At 41.2% G+C, this 17,948-nt stretch overlaps 1 protein-coding gene across 1 annotated transcript; it reads right to left on the reverse strand.

Moving 5' to 3' along the window:
* Positions 1–850: 850 nt before the first annotated feature.
* cstpp1 (centriolar satellite-associated tubulin polyglutamylase complex regulator 1) lies at positions 851–8,307 on the reverse strand. Its single transcript, XM_018704059.2, has 9 exons — positions 8,094–8,307; positions 7,819–7,921; positions 5,988–6,118; positions 5,207–5,291; positions 4,186–4,271; positions 3,367–3,574; positions 2,495–2,604; positions 1,919–1,982; positions 851–1,806 (listed from the first exon to the last, which is right to left on the reverse strand). Exons 1-9 carry the CDS (start codon positions 8,134–8,136, stop codon positions 1,638–1,640), a joined length of 999 nt encoding a protein of 332 aa, XP_018559575.1. The 5' UTR covers positions 8,137–8,307; the 3' UTR covers positions 851–1,637.
* Positions 8,308–17,948: the final 9,641 nt, after the last annotated feature.

The following is a 17,948-nucleotide window of genomic DNA, read 5'->3' on the forward strand; positions in this document are numbered from 1 at the left end:
TGCATGAATCAGCTGGAGGACTGAATTGAGTCCAGACAGTTTTAATTAAAATTCTAACATTTATTTGTCACTTATTTTCAGTGTATGCAGTGAAATGTGGAGGTGTCATATTCCTATGTGGTAAATGTGCTAAAAGGCTAATGTGCAATAATAATAACAGTAACAAACAAACAAAAAAGAATGATTTGAGAAAAAATATATATAAATCCTCAAAGATAAAACTGTAAATTATTGTAATATGAGTATTAAAATGTGCTTATTTTCATATTTATATAGACAGACTGTATGATTTTTAAAAGGTGTAGACTCTCAGAGACAGGTACTCAGGACAGATTTCATCATGTTTTTGAGGTTAGGATCCTTTATAATCTTGTTAGCTCTGGTTCTACATCCTATGATCTAAGTCCTGCAGAGTGAAGATCCAGCAGAGCTGTCCTGAACAGACCAGGTCCAAGACCAGCTGCTTGACATCCACTGCAACAACTGTCACCATGTTTTAAAGTCACAGAGGTGATGATTTCATTTGTCAGAATATAAAGGTGAGTCAATCTGTCCACAGAGATCAGATGTTTTATAGCAAAACAAAAAGATCATGTCAAACCTAAACCTATGTTGGTGAGTACAGACTGGACTGGACTGACATCTCTCTGGCCCTGCTGTTAGTTTCTGTGGGAAACACTGCTCCTCTATCACTCAGGAAGCTCCACTGAACCTCACCCTGACAATCAGCCAGAGTCAGTGGAAACACCTGTACAGGTGGACACGGCCTTTAAATAGAGCTTAGATTATTGGGTCATGTTCCCCCTCCATTATATGATAGAACAATAGAACAAAATCTCAGAGTCAGATCTGAGTCTGCAGAGACCACCAGGCATCGGATACATCTTTATTATCCACAGTGTGAACAAGTATCTGTGTAATATTACATTCACATCAAGCTTCATATCATAACAAATAAATACATACAGTTGTTTCTGGAGCTGACTATAGATTATTAACAGGAGAAGTCTGTTCCTCAACATGCTCAACACTAAAGATTAAGAAACACAGAGTGCTTTATCTGCCGTTTGGATACCGAAACTAATCCTATTAATGCTTGGTGCTGTCGTCACAGCTTAAACAGAAGGTTTTATTGGAGCTACATAGTGTGATGATAGTTTACTAACACCAAGAACAGCTTTTTATGAAAAATGAAGTATTTACAGTCAATAATTCCCACTCAGATATGACACGTCAAGGGAGAGTTGTGGAGTTTCATGATGGGTTATTGTCCAGAGGCCTCTCACTGAGTGTTATGTTTCTCATTACACATTAAAGAAATAACATTACTACGCCCAGTAACGATGGGAACACAAACATTTAGTTTGGAGAGATTGCAGCTGCACAGCAGTGGTATGTCACATGGCCACCATGACATCACACATGAACAACAGTATGTAGCAATGACAGTGAATCTAGAGTTCAGGTTTACTGTGGCTGTGGCTGCTGTTCTGGACACAGAGACAGTGACCTGTTCTGTCACAGGGTGGGGGCTTCTGCTGGACTGATGTGTGTGGGTTTACATAGAAAGTAATGGGCAGGAGAGTCTGATGTGTACCATACAGCCAGTGTGTGTTCAGGTTTTGAAAGGTCAGAGGTCAGTTCTCAGATGAGTCCGTCTCCTCTGTGGAGCCATCGCTCTCCACCTCCATCTTCCTCCTGTGGTGGATGTTCCTCCTGGGGGAAGCTTTCCGCTGCAGCTCCTTCAGCCCCCCCACTGCACTGCCACTGCTGTTACTGCCAGGACTCACTGAGATCTGAGCGATCCTGGACCAAGAGCGACGAGAAGAGACATGAGCCGACAGGGGAGTCTGTGTGTCTGTGTGTGTGTGTGTGTGTGTGTGTGTGTGTGTGTGTATGCGCGTGCGCAAGCTCTCACAGTTTGTCCAGTTCCTGGTCCATCTCTGGGTCAATGAGTAACTCTGCTTTGCTGGGCAGCACTCCTGCAGAGACAGCAGAACATCCTTCAGGTGGAGACAAACATGACCTGTACTGTTGCTCTGTGTCTCCTGGATGTATTTGCTGTTCATCATAATAGCCATGTTGGATAATGTATTTTCAACTTGTTGTGATGCCCCCAAGAGGCTGAAAGATGAATTAATGCATCTTTTAAAAAGATAATAGATTTGTTTGGTCTTTTATGATAAAGAAACCAGTAAATCTGCTGAAGCTTTGCAGTCTGTTGTGTGTCTGTATGTGTGAGTGTAATTATGTGTGTATGTATTTAAAGGTAAAAAAGTATAAAAAGGAGCAGATCATATTTGTGTAACAACAGAAGTACAGCAACAGGAACATTACAGTCTGCACATTACAGTACATTCAATGTTTTCCTCAAGTTGTCAATTCCAAACAGGAGGAGGAGGAGAGTAATGTGCACTGTATGTAACATGTAATGTGTGTACTGTTTACTCTGTGTACTGTATGCACTGTGTGCACTGTGTACTGTTAAACCTACCAATAGTCTGGTTGATGGTCTCGTGTTTGGCCAGGCTCATGAGGAAACTGTAGTAACACACTTTGTCAGTTTCTTCCAGCACCTCCTTCATACAGGACCTGGGAGGATGACTACACACAGACACACACACTGTCAGCTGAAACACACACATCACAACAAACTGTGCCACAGTCAGAGTTCAGTAATACCACACCTGTCTGTCACACAAATCACACAGTGAACATCTACAGGTCAAGTCTTTAACAGGAGGAGTTAAGTTAAAAAGCTGAGGGAGCTCAGACATCTGCTCTGTGTTTCTTCACAGTGGATTTACAGTTATTGTTTAACTCTCAGGTCACTGTAGCTTTTATTTAAAACCAAATATCTGAGGTGCAAGTTTTTATCAGTTAAAGAAACACTTATATACTTATATATATACTCACTCACTCAGAAAACTATCTTTCTGTGCAGAAAACACAAACAAAATCAACATCAAAGTCTAATTTATGACTGTCACCAGCAGAATTAACATTAATTTATAAGAGATGACGTGACGATCAGCAGCAGCTAAAGTGAGAAGCTGCAGCTCAGTGTTTTCTACACTGTTTTCTGATGATGGTTAGTTTTAGAGATTAGTGAACCTGCATCAACTAAAAGTGGCAACATATTCTTAACATGGTTTTTTCGTTATTAATGCATCAAGTGTTCATGTTAAAGACTCATCAAAAACGTGTTGTCAACATGCAAACAACATGCGACTTCAGATGACCATCATCTGTTCTCTCTGCTCCTCCATATTGCATCTGTCATGGCTTGAAATGCACTCTGACATTAAAGAGCATGTTTCTACTGGGTGTCTGGTCCCAGTGAGTGAGTGTACAGGTGTGTTTTACCTGTGTTTAAACCTGTCACAGAGGGCATCTACACACTGAGCCAGAGTGGAAGGCTCCACCCCGTCCTGCTGCTGCTGCTCCTTGTCGTTCTCCTCTGCAGTCACAGAGGGGAGCTGCTCGATGGAGGTGGAGGTGGGGACGATGACAGTGTTAGGACTCTTCCCTGCTAACAGATCCTGGTAGATCAACAGCACGCTGTCCAGGAACTCTGCACACAGTTAACAGGGGTTAAAGTCAGTTTTCTTCAGCTCTCTGTTTCTCAGCTCTCTGAAATGAGATTAGATTACCAACAGTGCTTTTCATACATATTAGATATAACTCCATATGGTCCAGTTATGATCTGATGATTCCTCCCTCTCTACTGCTGGTTAATAACAGGGCACAGCACTAACTTACAGTGGTTGCACTGGTGAAACTTATTTTCTGTAGCTACAATTTCAAGATGTTCCCTAAATGCCTCACATGAATACTAGAGGTAGATGCTGCAATTTACTGATGTTCCCTAAACGCAGGTCGCCCAGCAAGGGCTTAGGTATCTTACTGGGTCAGTGGAAACAGGTGGAGGGGTGGTTACCTCCTCCGATGACTCTACACACCAGTACCACCTGAAAAAGTTCAGTCCCACTTGACAGGTGTTTGTTAACACTCTGGAGCCCTGGATGGCTATTATTATTTTCATATCAGATACGTGACCACAGAAATAACTCCAGTGTGGTTAAATGTCTTCTCTCTGTCTTGGAGAGTTTTAGCCAAGAGGTACAGTCTACCTGAGTAAACACACTGTGCAGAGCCAATATGAAACAGTAGTGTGTGCTGTACCTTGGTAGTAGAACTGCAGCTGGAAGGCAAACAGGAAGTCAGAGAAAGACATCAGACAATCTATGGCGTCATCCATCAGAACAATTCTACAGGACAGGAAAAAAAAGAAGATAATAACAGTTTATATCAGTTTACTGTCAGTGAGTTAAGCCCAATGATGACCTGCTCATTAAGGATCACATAACTGTCTCTGCAGTGATAGGATGAAAATAAATGTTAAAGACATCCTCCAATCAAAACAACTCCAATTAAAAAGTTTTAATCTTGTTGTCCCTGATGTTTTTTGTATGATACAAGCAATGAGTTAAATAATCCACCCTAGAACAGCAGTGAACCAAGAACAGTCTCAAAAACATAGATTCAGACAGTCTGGGTCATCAACCATCAACTTGGGAGGTGGGGCAAAAGAAACCAGACACCTCCAGCACAGAGTAGACTCATCAGTACAGAGAGTGAAAGTTTGCAATCGCACAACCGCTAACACAGTGTCCACTGTCAGTTCCAAGCTAACAAACAACATAAACAAATGAAAGATGCTAACTTCGCTCATTATTCTGATACATGTGCTATTCACTAATGTGAGTCTAGACTCCTGATCTGAGTCTGGGTATGACTGAGTCTCTCCGGTGTTTCCTCTAACACACATCATCTTGATGCTCACTGCTCTGACCGCTGTATGAGGTTGACTAATGACAGACCAATTTGAGAGTTTTATTTTTTTACTTTTTATGTGGGAGAACAATGTTAAGCAAAAAAGTAATCAATTTGTACAAAGTTTAAAACATTTCTGGAGGGAGACTTTAAAATATTTTCCATTAAAAGAGAAGGGCAGAATGAGAGAGAAGATTCTGCCACAGAGCCATATGACTGCAATACAACATGTACTTCATACAGTATTTACAGCAGGTAGTGTTAACTTTGTGTCTTTGGATCTGTGAACAACAGTACAGAGAAATCCTGGCCAGAAGTTGTTGAAGTTATGAAAAGCACTGAGAAGTGAGAGTGTGGTGTTTGTACTGACCTGGCTGCACTCTGCACCATCTCCACAGGGAAGTCTGGACACAGTAACTGCAGCAGAGACCTGTACTCCAGCATGGACAGTAAGTCTGCAATACAACAAGACAACAAACTCATTTTAGTTACACAACACAACGATAGTGACTCACTCACTGAAATGTTAAAGACAGTCAAACCAGATGCTGAAGCCAAGTGGATTTGACTGGTTAGTTAATTAATACTTAGCAACTGATGACAGAACACTGCTGTTTATATGACATTAATTACAATCATTAATTCACTGAAGCACTTTGTAATAACAAGGACTTACAATCTGAATCTTATGTTATAACATCAACAATCAACCTGAAACAGAGACAGAAACAGTATGTAGCAATACTAACTGTGGCATGTACAAGAGCTTGGGTCCTCCCCAGTCAGTATTTAGTGACCTGCTGCTTCTTTTTGTCTCCAAACACATCTTAGTTGATAAGAGCTGAGATTTAACTTCATCTATCCACAGCACTCACCTCCAAATCCTTATCCAGGTGTTGTAGTGCTCATGGTTGTTGAGAAACCAGTCAGAGAATTTATCATCAGCTGATAATTTAACTTAATCAAGGCTCATTTTAATATGTTTGCTCCAGGAGGTGAGTTTACTTACATTTACTTCAAAATAACAAATATGTTGTTGACCAGAGATGCAAGTTTAAGATACATATATACTATATGTTGGACAATAACAGTCTGATACAACCATCATATAACTCTCATCACATCTGAAAACCTCTGTAAATATTTCTCACCTCCACTCTTGCCGATCTGTCTGTAACATCTCCAAAAGACTCTGATGAAGGAGGCTCTATTATGAGGAGTGGCCTTGATGTAGCTGTACTCTCTGAAGAGGATGTGGTTACTGTTCTTTACACTGCTGAAGCTATATATACACACAAAACACACATACCTCATCAGTTAGCTGAACACAAGATAAACTAAACAATGTTTATTATCTCAACTGTCTGAGTTAACATGACGGTGTTACTTTTTTAACAGAAAAATCTAGTTTTTGAGACATCTCGCTGTTAACATTACATCACCTAGATACACCGATCAGCCATAACATTATTCCTCCAATTTTAGCCTCCCTTCATTGGCTCCCTATTCATGTCAGATCAGACTTTAAAGTGCTCCTAATGACTTCTAATGAATTCTAAATGGGCTAGCCCTCTCATACCTATCTGAAGCTTCTTAACCCTTATATTCCTCCATGCACTGCGTTCTCAGAGTGCAGGGCTGCTGTCTGTCCCCAGAGTCAAAAAGAAGTCAGCAGGCTGCAGGGCCTTCTCCTATCAGGCCCCCTTCCTCTGGAACAACCTCCCTATTGATATTAGACAGGACTGACTCAGTTGAAGCTTTTAAATCCAAACTAAATACTCATCTCTATGCCTTAACTTTCAATCAGCACTTTATTCTGATTCTTATTTCAGGTTACACTTTCCTTTGCAGGTTGGGTCAATGCATCAGTTAAGCTTAGTAGTTATTAAATGTTGTCCATGATGTCCTGCCGACGAGATTACTATAAACCGTCTTAATATCGCTGCATCACTCTGTTTCTTCCCCCAAGCACATTAGTGCCCAGGCTGTGCTTCTCTCTCTCTCTTCTTACTGTCTCTTACTGCAGGGTTGTGCCTCCAGAGCTGTAGAGTCTCCTGCTGCTCCCAGCTCAACTGATGATGCAACATTTATTAGTGTTAGTGATAGTGTTAGTCCTCATTATTATTCCTTTAGCTATAATAATAATAATAATTATTATTATTATTACTATTACTTACATTTTGACTTAGTCTGTGTTATCTGCAATGTTGTCTTTCTGTTGGGTCTCTCTCTGTAAATTTTATAAGATAAAGTGTATGGTCTAGACCTGGTCTATATGTACAGTGCGTTCGAGATAACTTCTGTTGTGAATTGGCGCTATATAAATAAAATTTGACTTGACTTGACATTATGACCACTGGTGGATAAAGTGATTAACATCAATCATCTCGTTATAACACAATGTTCTGCTGAGGAACCTTTAGTCTTGACATTCATTTGGACGTTACTTTGTCACGTACTACCTGGCTAAATTTTGTCACAAACCAAGCACACACCCCTCCAATGGCAGCAGCAGTCCCCAATGTCAGGGGTCTCCCCCAGCAGGATAATGCTCCCACCACACCACAAAAACTGCTCAGAGATGTCTTGAGGAACACAACAAAGAGCCAAAGCTGTTGACCTGGGCTCCAAACTACCCAGGACCAAAGGTTCCTCAGAAGAACATTGTGTTATAACGAGATGATCAATATCTTTCATTTCATCCACCAGTGGTCATAATGCTATGGCTGAGTGGTGTATACAGTATATATATGTACATTCATCACAGGAGAGGGACAGGCCTATGTACAACACTGGCAGTGTACAAACATCCATCTGAGGTTACATATGAAAAAACATGCTGCTGTGTAGTGAGTATTCAGTCTCATTATTTTCTGGTCTGCATCAGTCAGAGTCCTCCCTTAGTTCTGCTGTCCTCACCCTCAGAGGAGGCCTCTCTTACACACAGCTGTAGGTGACTGAATGTGAATTAGAGTAACATACTACTCAGCGAAATAGCGGATCACCCCGAACTGGGTGTACTCCTCCTTATGCTCCAGCAGCTGGGTCACTGCGTCGCTCAGGTAGAACAACACGTTACTTTCCGCTGTGAGACACACAAAGACACACAGAGAGACACACGTGCGAGTCTAACAGTTAGTCCACGGTCTCAGTAATTCACTGACAATGCTGAGTCTGAAACAGATGAACAAACAGCTCAGGAAAGTGAGATGAAGATCAGCAGCGCAGCTACAGTTAACGTGCTAACTCTGCCGTACCGAGATACTGGTCCACAGGGACGGTGGAGTTAAACCGGTTCATTGTGTCGGTCTCTTCAGGGAGCTGAGGCTGCGATGTGAACCTGATGAAACCGACAAACTGCCTGCAGATGTTTTCAATTTAACTACGTCATTATGTAGCCTTAAGCTAATTGTAACTGTTCTGACATGGTGGCTTCCATGGAAACAACGGAATGTTGTGAGTTACAATAATCAAATACCCCGGGACAACACCGTGAACAAAGGTTCCTTCTATTTCTATGGGCTGAAAAATGTATCAATAGAAACTGAAATTGAATTACATATTTTGAAATTGCTTTTTCCATTTGAATAATTGCTTTAAGAAACTGATTTTGAATGCCATAATTTGGAACTGTATGTAAATTCAGTTCTCTACATCGTTTCTACATTCTGTTCTCACATTTCAATTTCAGTTCAGTTTTCTCTCTTGCACATCCGGGGCATTGAGGAAAGGCAATCGAGTGTAGAGTGCACAACTCCTTTACGGCCGTTTATCAACATTTATCACATGCTTTGATGTGTCACATTAACTTATCCTCCGGTCGCTGCGACGACCGGGAACAACGTGAGCGCCGAGGCTGAGTCGCTCTCCTCCCGGCTCCGTCAAGTTCGTAGCACTGGTTAGCATCATGGACTAAACTAATTGTTAGCGGCCAGCAGACGAGTGAATAGCCTATCATAGGCACGGCTGAAGAGGGTAAAATGACGCTTCTTCAACATGTATAATTCACAGTGATATATTAACACTACCCCATGGCTCAGTGGGAGTACGAGGAAAGTCGAATCATGAAGTTGGTAATAAATGAGAAATGGTGATCAATGGCCGTAAAGGAGTTGTGCACTCTGCACTCGATTGCTTTTCCTCATTGCCCTGGATGTGTGAATGTCCATTCAAAGTTTATTGTCATATACACAGTACGGAAACATTTTTCCTTGGACAATGAAATTTCTTCTTTGCTGCCCATAATGAATGCCAAACAATATAAAATCAACGTAAATATAATATAATATTAAATAGTTAAATAATATAAACTAGTAAAAATATAAGTAATAATTACACAATAAAAGCAATTATAATATTATAAAGGCAGCATATGAAAATACAACATAAACTGTGCAAAATGTAACTATGGAGATAAAAAACGGAGCTAGATTTAGGTACAGATTTAGGACATTTAATATGAAATTTATCTAAATTGATAGAGTCAAAGTTCAGATTGTGAGTCGTCAGAGATGTCTTTACTCAGAAATATCAGGCATTGCCAGAAATTAAGGAGCAATTTGTTTTTTAAAATATCTCAAACTTAAGAAATGTAACCATTGTAACCATATTAAAGTACAGATGTGGGACTTATATTTTGAATATTCTCTTAAACTGTACAGTAAAAATGAATGATTTTCAGTAGGTGAGTAGTCAGAGATGTCCTAAAGTTATACCTATCAAGCATTGCCAGAAATTATGGCGCAATTTGTTTTTACAGTATCTCAAACTTGTAAGATATGTAATCATATCTAGGTATAGATGTAGATGTAGAGTTTTAATTTGGAATTTCTCTTTGTTGTGATTTGGCGCTATATAAATAAAATTGAATTGAATTGAATTGAATATGCACAAAACATCCATGGTTTAAAGCCGGGTGAGTCCCGTTAAGTTTTATTATACATCTATGAAGTCCGTTAGCATAGCACTCACGAACGAACCGCGCCGGGCCCAGGACGCTGTTCGCTCGTTCTCGTAACCCAGAAGAATGATGGGAGTAATACTACTGCGCATATTCAGTGGGCTCCATAACGAGGAAGTAATTGTCTTCTTTGATGCTACAGTTCCTGAATTAGCTAAGTCATTCACTAATGTCTTGGAAGTGTTTATGGGGTCTTAAGACAGGTCTCTCGCTGGTTTTCTTTCCAGGGTCATTGAAATCTTTCGCTTCCTACCTCTGCCAGGCTTGTTCTGCATAGTGTGGCTCTCTTTGAATTTCTCGGTGACACTTCTCATTTGAGTTCTTGACCCTTGGAAATGCTGTGATAACTTTGTATATCGTTCTCCTGCTTCCTGAGCATCAACAATTCTTTTTTTCAAGTCTACAGTGATTTCTTTTGTTTTTGGCATGATGCTTTCTCAAGTGACAGCTCAAATCTTTACTGAAGTTTTTATACTGCATGTAAATTGGGAGATAAAACTCAGTTTTAGTTTTTTTTGAGTTTACAAGTTTTGAGAAAAATTTTTGTTTTTTTTAATAGTTCTGTTATTGCATGCATATAAAAATAATTTATGCTTAAACAAGGCTTATAATGAAGTGATTTGAACAGTGAATTGCTCATCTGCCTAAAGTCAGGGTGAAGTCACTAACCAGCTGTAGGGATGGGTATCATTGGGATTTTATCTTTATCCATACAGACCCCTATCAGTCCGGCTCAGACTGTTACTGATTTTTTAATTTAAAGAATAAATTCAGGACACGAGAAGAATTGAGTTATATATTAAGTACAACTAAATATTGTTTCTAGAACAGCAACAGTAAAATCACAGTAAACTCAATATCTCACTGGACAGAAATCTAAAATGTTGGTGGGCTTGTTTGTCTAAGAGAGTGAAGTTTACAGCAATTTGCAAAATTTGGAGATTAGTGTCAAACTACTCAGACTACATACAGACAAGCTTTCATTTTAGCTGTTAGTAACAAGCTTAACCAGCGTGCTGTGCTTTGTGTTAAACATGTCATGAGACTGTGAACAACGTGTGAAATTTCTTAACTGATCCAAACCAAACTGTAAAGACAGCATCAATCCACGCTCAGCTTTAGTCAAGGGGAGACATATGGGAGACATATGGAGAAGAGAGATGAAAAGAAACAGAAAGGGTGATGGAGTAAGATTACATGAGTTCAAAATAACCTACAATTCCTTCAAATTAATTTAAAGCCAGTTTATATTTCCAAGCCAGCATTGACATCTGCAGATATGAGTTTCTGAAGAGGGGCCTGCTGAGGCTAGGTGTGCTGAATAATGTAAATTTTCATATCAGAAAAAACACTGCATTAAACATTGTCTTAGTTCACTGAGCTGAGGTCAACAGGTAATATAACCAACCTGTGAGGTGGCTCACCCCCGTAAGATAAACACATAAATGAACGCTGATAGAACCGATAATTAAAGGCACATCAGTGACAGGGAATGCTATTAAAACTAAACTATAAACTGGTGACATTAACTGCAAAAGAAGATTTTTATTGATACATTTGAGGTAGAATTTAGTATTCAATAAGGAAAACACTGCAAGAAACTGGAATTTGTGGCAACAAAAGATTTCAAATAAAAGCTTTTATGCTAATTATTTTCTGTGACAATATTTTTCAGAGCTCATCATCTGTGACAGCTGTAAGTCTTGGCTGTTTTGACTGTATTCTCCCTGTGGCATCAGCGCATGCTGATCAACTCCTCCTCCCTTCCCCCTTTAAACACACACACACACACACACACACACACACACACACACACACACACACACACACACACACACAGATACCCCCTCCCAAAAACCCATCAGAGAGCAATACAATGGCTCCATCTATAGGATAAAGTAGTGAATTACTCTAAAAAATGACAGCTCTCACAGCTGTCAAACTTTCGAACTTTGACAGGCCAGAACAGGCACACGCTTCAACAAAAACTCACAATTTTCACTGGAATTCATCGTAAAGGCCTTATGGAGGTCCTGATAACATTTGAAGTGAATCCGGTCACCCTGCTTGTAACTGCACATCACACTATGAAATATGTCATTTCCTGTTCTCAATAGGTGGCACTACAACAATTACAAGATAGGGACCATTAACAATAGTGTAAACTTTGATGCAGTTTGGACAAAGTATGGCTGAATTACAGCAAGTTTAATACAACTACTGGTTCCGTGGTGAGTGATCGAACTTTGAGGGGCCAGAATCGGTACGCCCCTTCAATGAAAACTCAAAAGATGCCTGTTAAAATGCATTTTTCGCACCTTATCCTATCTGCTACTGTTTTGGCGTTGTTTATCTTTTGTTTTGTTCTGTTCTTTTTTTGCTCCATGAATCCCCTAATGTTATATTTTCGCACTTTTATACTGCACTGATTTATCAAGTGTAATATTGTTATTGTCCTCTTTGAGAATTTGTATTTTCAATTGCTTAATAATAGAAAAAAGCAAGCAACTCCAATAGGACCGAGTTGCTGCCATTTAAAAAAAAAAAAAAAAAATTATGATCAACAAAGGCAAGAGAATCAAAATAAAGTTTCAGTTCAATTAAAAATAACTTAAATAATGGGGTTGTTTTGGACATCTTGGCTTTATGAATATGAAATTTAACCAATAAAATACCTCCGCACTGTACGTCAGGCTGAAGGACATCACGTCTGACACTGTGGTCAGCAGCACTGGATCCCCCAGGGCACAGTGCTGTGCCCTGGGGATCCAGTGCTGGCCCCTCTTCTCTTCACCCTGTACACCTTGGACTTCTGTTACAACTCAGAGCTGTGTCACATACAGAAGTACACTGATAACACAGCCATCGTTGGGTGCATCAGGGATGACAGAGAGGAGGAGTATTGGAGACTGGTGGAGGACTATGCTGCATGGTGCCACACTAACCACCTACACCTCAACACCTCTAAGACGAAGGAGCTGGTCATTGACTTTGGGAGGTCCAGACCAAGACCGCGACCAGTCCTGTTAGAGGGAGCTGAGGTGGAGGCTGTGGACTCCTACAAATACCTCGGGCTGTGGCTGGATAATAAACTGGACTGGACAACACACACCAGCCACCTGTATGGGAAGACACAAAGCAGGCTGTACTTCCTATGGAGACTGCAGTCTTTCAGTGTCTGCAGCAAACTGCTGTGGATGTTTTACTAGTCTGTAGTTGCCAGCGTCCTTTTTTACACTGTGGTGTGCTGGGGGGCAGCATATCCAAGAAGGACACATCAGGATACATAAACTGATCAGGCAGGCCGGCTCTGTGGTCAGCATGAAGCTGGACTCTCTGGTGATAGTGGCAGAGATGAGGACACTGGACAAACTGCTGGATATTATGGACAATGCCAGCCACCCTCTGCACACTGTCATCAGCAACCAGAGGAGCCTGTTCAGTGAAAGACTGCTCCTGCCCAAGTGTAGGACTAACAGACTTAAGAACTCCTTTGTCCACCATGCCATCACGCTCTACAACTCCTCACTTGGGGAGGAGGCGATAGAGTACAGAGGACAGAAGGGAAGGAGTGGTAGCCACTTAATGTGCAATAACTCACCCGGACACTCAATAACCTCATCCTCTGCCACAGTGCAATAATTTAATTTAACCACAGGCCATATACAGTTCTCCATATTTATTTATCCTATCTCATTCTTATTTTATTCTATTTATAGTTTGTATATTTAGTTAAGAGTTTACTGTTTATTGTTTTGTTTTTTTTTAAATTCTATTCTCTATACCTGTTTGCAAGCAGTTGCTGTTGTTGTTTGCAAACTGTCCTGTGTGCTGCTTCTGTCTGAATAAGCTGCTGGAAACTTAATTTCCCTGAGGGAGTCATCCCAAGGGATCAATAAAGTCTAGTCTAGTCTAAGTCTAAAAGGTGAACAATGCTGTGTTTATTAACTTGAGAGAAAAAACAAAATAACGTTTTAAACTTAACTGTAGTTTTGTCAAACAAAAATCTTTCTACATCTTTCCAAAGGGTAACACAAAATGAACATTTATAAAATAAATGGATGATATTTTTGGTTTTAATTTTACAGAAAGTGCATTTATCATCAGTCTCAGAAAATTTAGAAACGTACATATTTGTTGGATAGAAGTTGTGTAACAATTTAAGATGTAGTTCTCTAATTTTATTAGATATTAAAAATTTAAATGGGACAAGCCATGCTCTGCGCCAATTTATGTCTTTAAATTGAGAATTCCAATAAATCTTTCCACGAGGTGTTATTTTTCTTTTGTTGTAAAGGCATACCCTAATATGTTTATTGGTATATTTGTAACTCATAAACTGAATTTCATTTATGTAAAGTGTCTGTTGAGGGTTAAGAGTCATGCTGTTCATTAAAACCTATCATATATTCCCTGGGTTTGACCAGAAATGTTTCTTTCTGAAGAAACACCTCATAGGACATTAGTTGACTGTCATTGTTAAATCAAGAATGAAGAATTAGTAATTCTTTATTGACATTATGCATACACATAACAAAATTTTGTTTGTTAGGTTTCAGCTTAAGAAAAAGGCAAAGACACAATACTTTAAAATATACAGACAGAAAACCAACTATAGACACACGATACATATGTACATTAAAATAAAAAAGGTGAGATAAGAATAGAATAAAATAGAATAAAATAAAATAAACAGAATAAAATGTGCAATGAATAGAATGAAATGTGCAATGGATCTTAGCAGCAGAGGAATGTGGGAAAGTGCAGCACAGTGCAAGTTCCAGTCTTTTAAGGCACAGTGAATGAGTGTGAGTGTGCCTGCAGGGGTCCAGTGGTCTGTGTGTGTGTGTGTGTGTGTGTGTGTGTCCGCAGGGGGGAGATGGATTTCACAGCTCTGGGGAAGAAGCTGTCTTTCAGTCTGGTGGTGCGTGTTTTTATGTTTCTGTACCGTCTCCCAGAAGGAAGCGGTACAAGCAGTCTGTTGCCTGGGTGGGTGGGATCTGCAGCGATACATCTGGCCTATTTCTGGACCTGTCCAGTGTATATTGAGGCCAGATCTGGGAGCGGGCATCCCAAGATCCCCTGTGCTGTTCTCACCACCCGGGCCAGCCTTTCTGTTCTGTGCTGTGCAGCTGCCGTACCACAATGTCACACAGACGGAGGATGCTTTCTATTGTGGCTATAGAAGTTTGCAAGCAGCTGAGAGGAGAGTCCAGCCTGTTTCAACTTCCTAAGAAAGAAGAGCCTTTGTTGGGCTTTCTTCACCAGGTGGGATGTGTTTAGAGACCAAGTGAGATCAGATGTGATGTGGATACCCAGGAACTTGATGTTATCCACACATTCCACCACCTCCCTGTGTATAAGGTCTTCCTGGACATCCAGTAATCCACAGTGACCTCCTTGGTCTTGCTGGTGTTCAGGACGAAGTTGTTGGCTGAGCACCATTGTGACAGGTGCTGGATCTCCTCTCTGTAGTGGATCTCATCATTGTCCGATATGAGACCTACCACAGTGGTGTCGTCCGTAAACTTCACAACCATGTTTGTGGAGTGGATGGCGAGACAGTCATGTGTAAACAGTGTGAAGAAGGCTGGGCTGAGCACACAACCCTGCAGCATACCTGTGTTCAGGACCAGTGTGGACGATGTACAGTCCCCTATTCTCACCACCTAAGGCCTGTTAGTGAGAAAGTCCCTGATACAGGAACACAGCAATGTGGACAGTCCCAGGTTATGGAGCTTCAGTACCATCTTGTCCGGGATTACAGTATTAAATGCTGAACTGAAGTCAACAAATAGCATCCTAACATAAGTGTTAGGATGGGTGAGGGCTGTGTGAAGCACTAATGAGACCGCATCGTCTGTTGATCGGTTCCCCCTGTGGGCAAACTGAAGGCTGTCCAAACAGTGGGGATGATGTCCTTGATGTGCTTTAGGAATATCCTCTAAAAACACATCATGATTACCGGGGTTAGAGCGACAGGGTGGTAATCATTGAGGCAGGTGATGGCTGATTTTTTAGGCACAGGCACAGTGATGGTGGACTTGAGGCAGACGGGGACCACAGGGACTGCAGAGACAGGTTGAAAATGTCCAGAAAAACCCCTGCCACTTGGCCAGCACATAGTTTCAGAATCCAGTCTGACACCTTATCTGGTCCTGCAGCTCTGCTGGTGTTGATCTTCCTCAGGGTAGAACTCATTTGGTGCAGCTGCAGGACAAGGGGCTGATGTTGCTCCTCCAGCCAGGGAAGATGCACAGTCTCTCTGCTGCTTGATGTGCCAAACCATGCAAAGAAACTGTTCAAGGTGTCAGGCAGAGTGGGATCATGGCTGACCTGCTGGTCACTGCACTTGTAGACCCTTATTTGTTCTGATGCCTCTCCACATATTTCGTGGGTTGTTGTCATCAAAGTGCTCCTCAATGCGCTGTTTGTACCTGTGTTTTGTCAGCTGCATGCCCTTTTTGAAAACAACCTGGAGCTCAACGCTGTGAAGACAGTGGAGATAGTTGTAGACTTCAGGAAGAACACAGCTTCACCCTCCCCCATCATCCTGTGTGACTCCCCAGTCAGAACTGTGGAGTCCTTCCATTTCCTGGGGACCATCATCACCCAGGACCTCAAGTGGGAGCTAAACATCAGCTCTCTGATCAAGAAGGCCCAGCAGAGGATGTACTTCCTGCGGCAGCTGAAGAAGTTCAACCTGCAAAGGACTATGATGGTGCACTTCTACACCTCCATCATTGAGTCCATCCTCACCTCCTCCATCACCATCTGGTACACTACTGCTAGTGCCAGGGACAGAGGCAGACTGCAATGTGTCATCGGGTCTGCTGAGAAGGTGATTAACTGTAACCTGCCTTCTCTCCAGGACCTGTACACCTCCAGGACCCTGAGGCGGGCAGGAAAGATCATGGCCGATCCCTCTCACCCTGGACACAAACTCTTCAGGACACTCCCTTCTGGCAGGAGGTTGCGGTTTCCCCAAAACCAAGACCTCACGCCACAAGAACAGTTTCTTCCCGTCTGCAACTGGGCTTCTCAACAAGAACACCCACCCCCCACCCCCAAACACACACACGGAGACTGTCACAGACTATAATCCCCCTACCCCCCACTACACATTACATTAACGTACATCTATGCGTTATATTAACGCACATCCAGACAATCACTGCCACTTTCTAACATTTTTGCACTCTACACTTTACACTTTACTTTTTAATTATGTATATTTATGTTCCCTGTAAATATAGTTCTTGCTTCTTGCTCTTCACTCTTTTCTTTTACTATAACTATCCTTAGCACCAATATACCAAGACAAATTCCTTGTATGTGCAAACTTACTTGGCAATAAAGTCTATTCTGATTCTGATTCTGATTCTTTTTCAGTTCTTTCCTTTGCTATAAGCAAGCCTATCACCTAACCTGTAGGCAGCAGCTGTGAGCAGGGTTCTCACTGTGTCATCCATCCACGGTTTCTGATTTGGGAAAATCCTGATGGCCTTTGTGGGTAGAACATTATGAATTATGAAACTTGGGAAACTTTTAGTTCCACATGGTCCCCAGCCACAATCACAGTCGCTTCTGGATTAGCATTCATCTGCCTGCTGATCAGGCAGTACAGCTCCTCCAGTGCTAATTTAGCTTTAGCCCACGGTGGAACGTAAGCAGCCATGATCAAGATGGAGCAGAACTCTTTTAAAAGGTCTTTTATGAGTATTATATTCTATTCAGTTTTCAATTCAATTCAATTCAATTTTATTTATATAGCGCCCTATCACAACAAAAGTCATCTCAAGGCACTTTCCATATAGAGTAGGTCTAGACCATATTCTTTAAAATAGGTAATTACAGAGAGACACCCAACAAATCCCACCAAGAGCAAGCACTAGGCGACAGTGGCAAGGAAAAACTTCCTTTTAAGAGGCAGAAACCTCGAGCAGAACTGGACTCAGGGTGGGCAGCCTTCTGCCTCGACCGGTTGGTTTAAGAAGGACAGGGGGTGGGGGGAGAGGGGGTAGAGAATAGCAAGAGAAGAACATAGCATAACACGGGTTCCATATAAAATGTAAGGTGATGCCAGTAATACAGCAGTAGTAATGATAGTAGAGATAATTAAAGTATTAACTGCTAGCATAGCAATACAACT

The sequence above is a fragment of the Lates calcarifer genome, linkage group LG10 (genome assembly GCF_001640805.2).
Source record: "Lates calcarifer isolate ASB-BC8 linkage group LG10, TLL_Latcal_v3, whole genome shotgun sequence".
NCBI lineage: Eukaryota > Metazoa > Chordata > Actinopteri > Centropomidae > Lates > Lates calcarifer.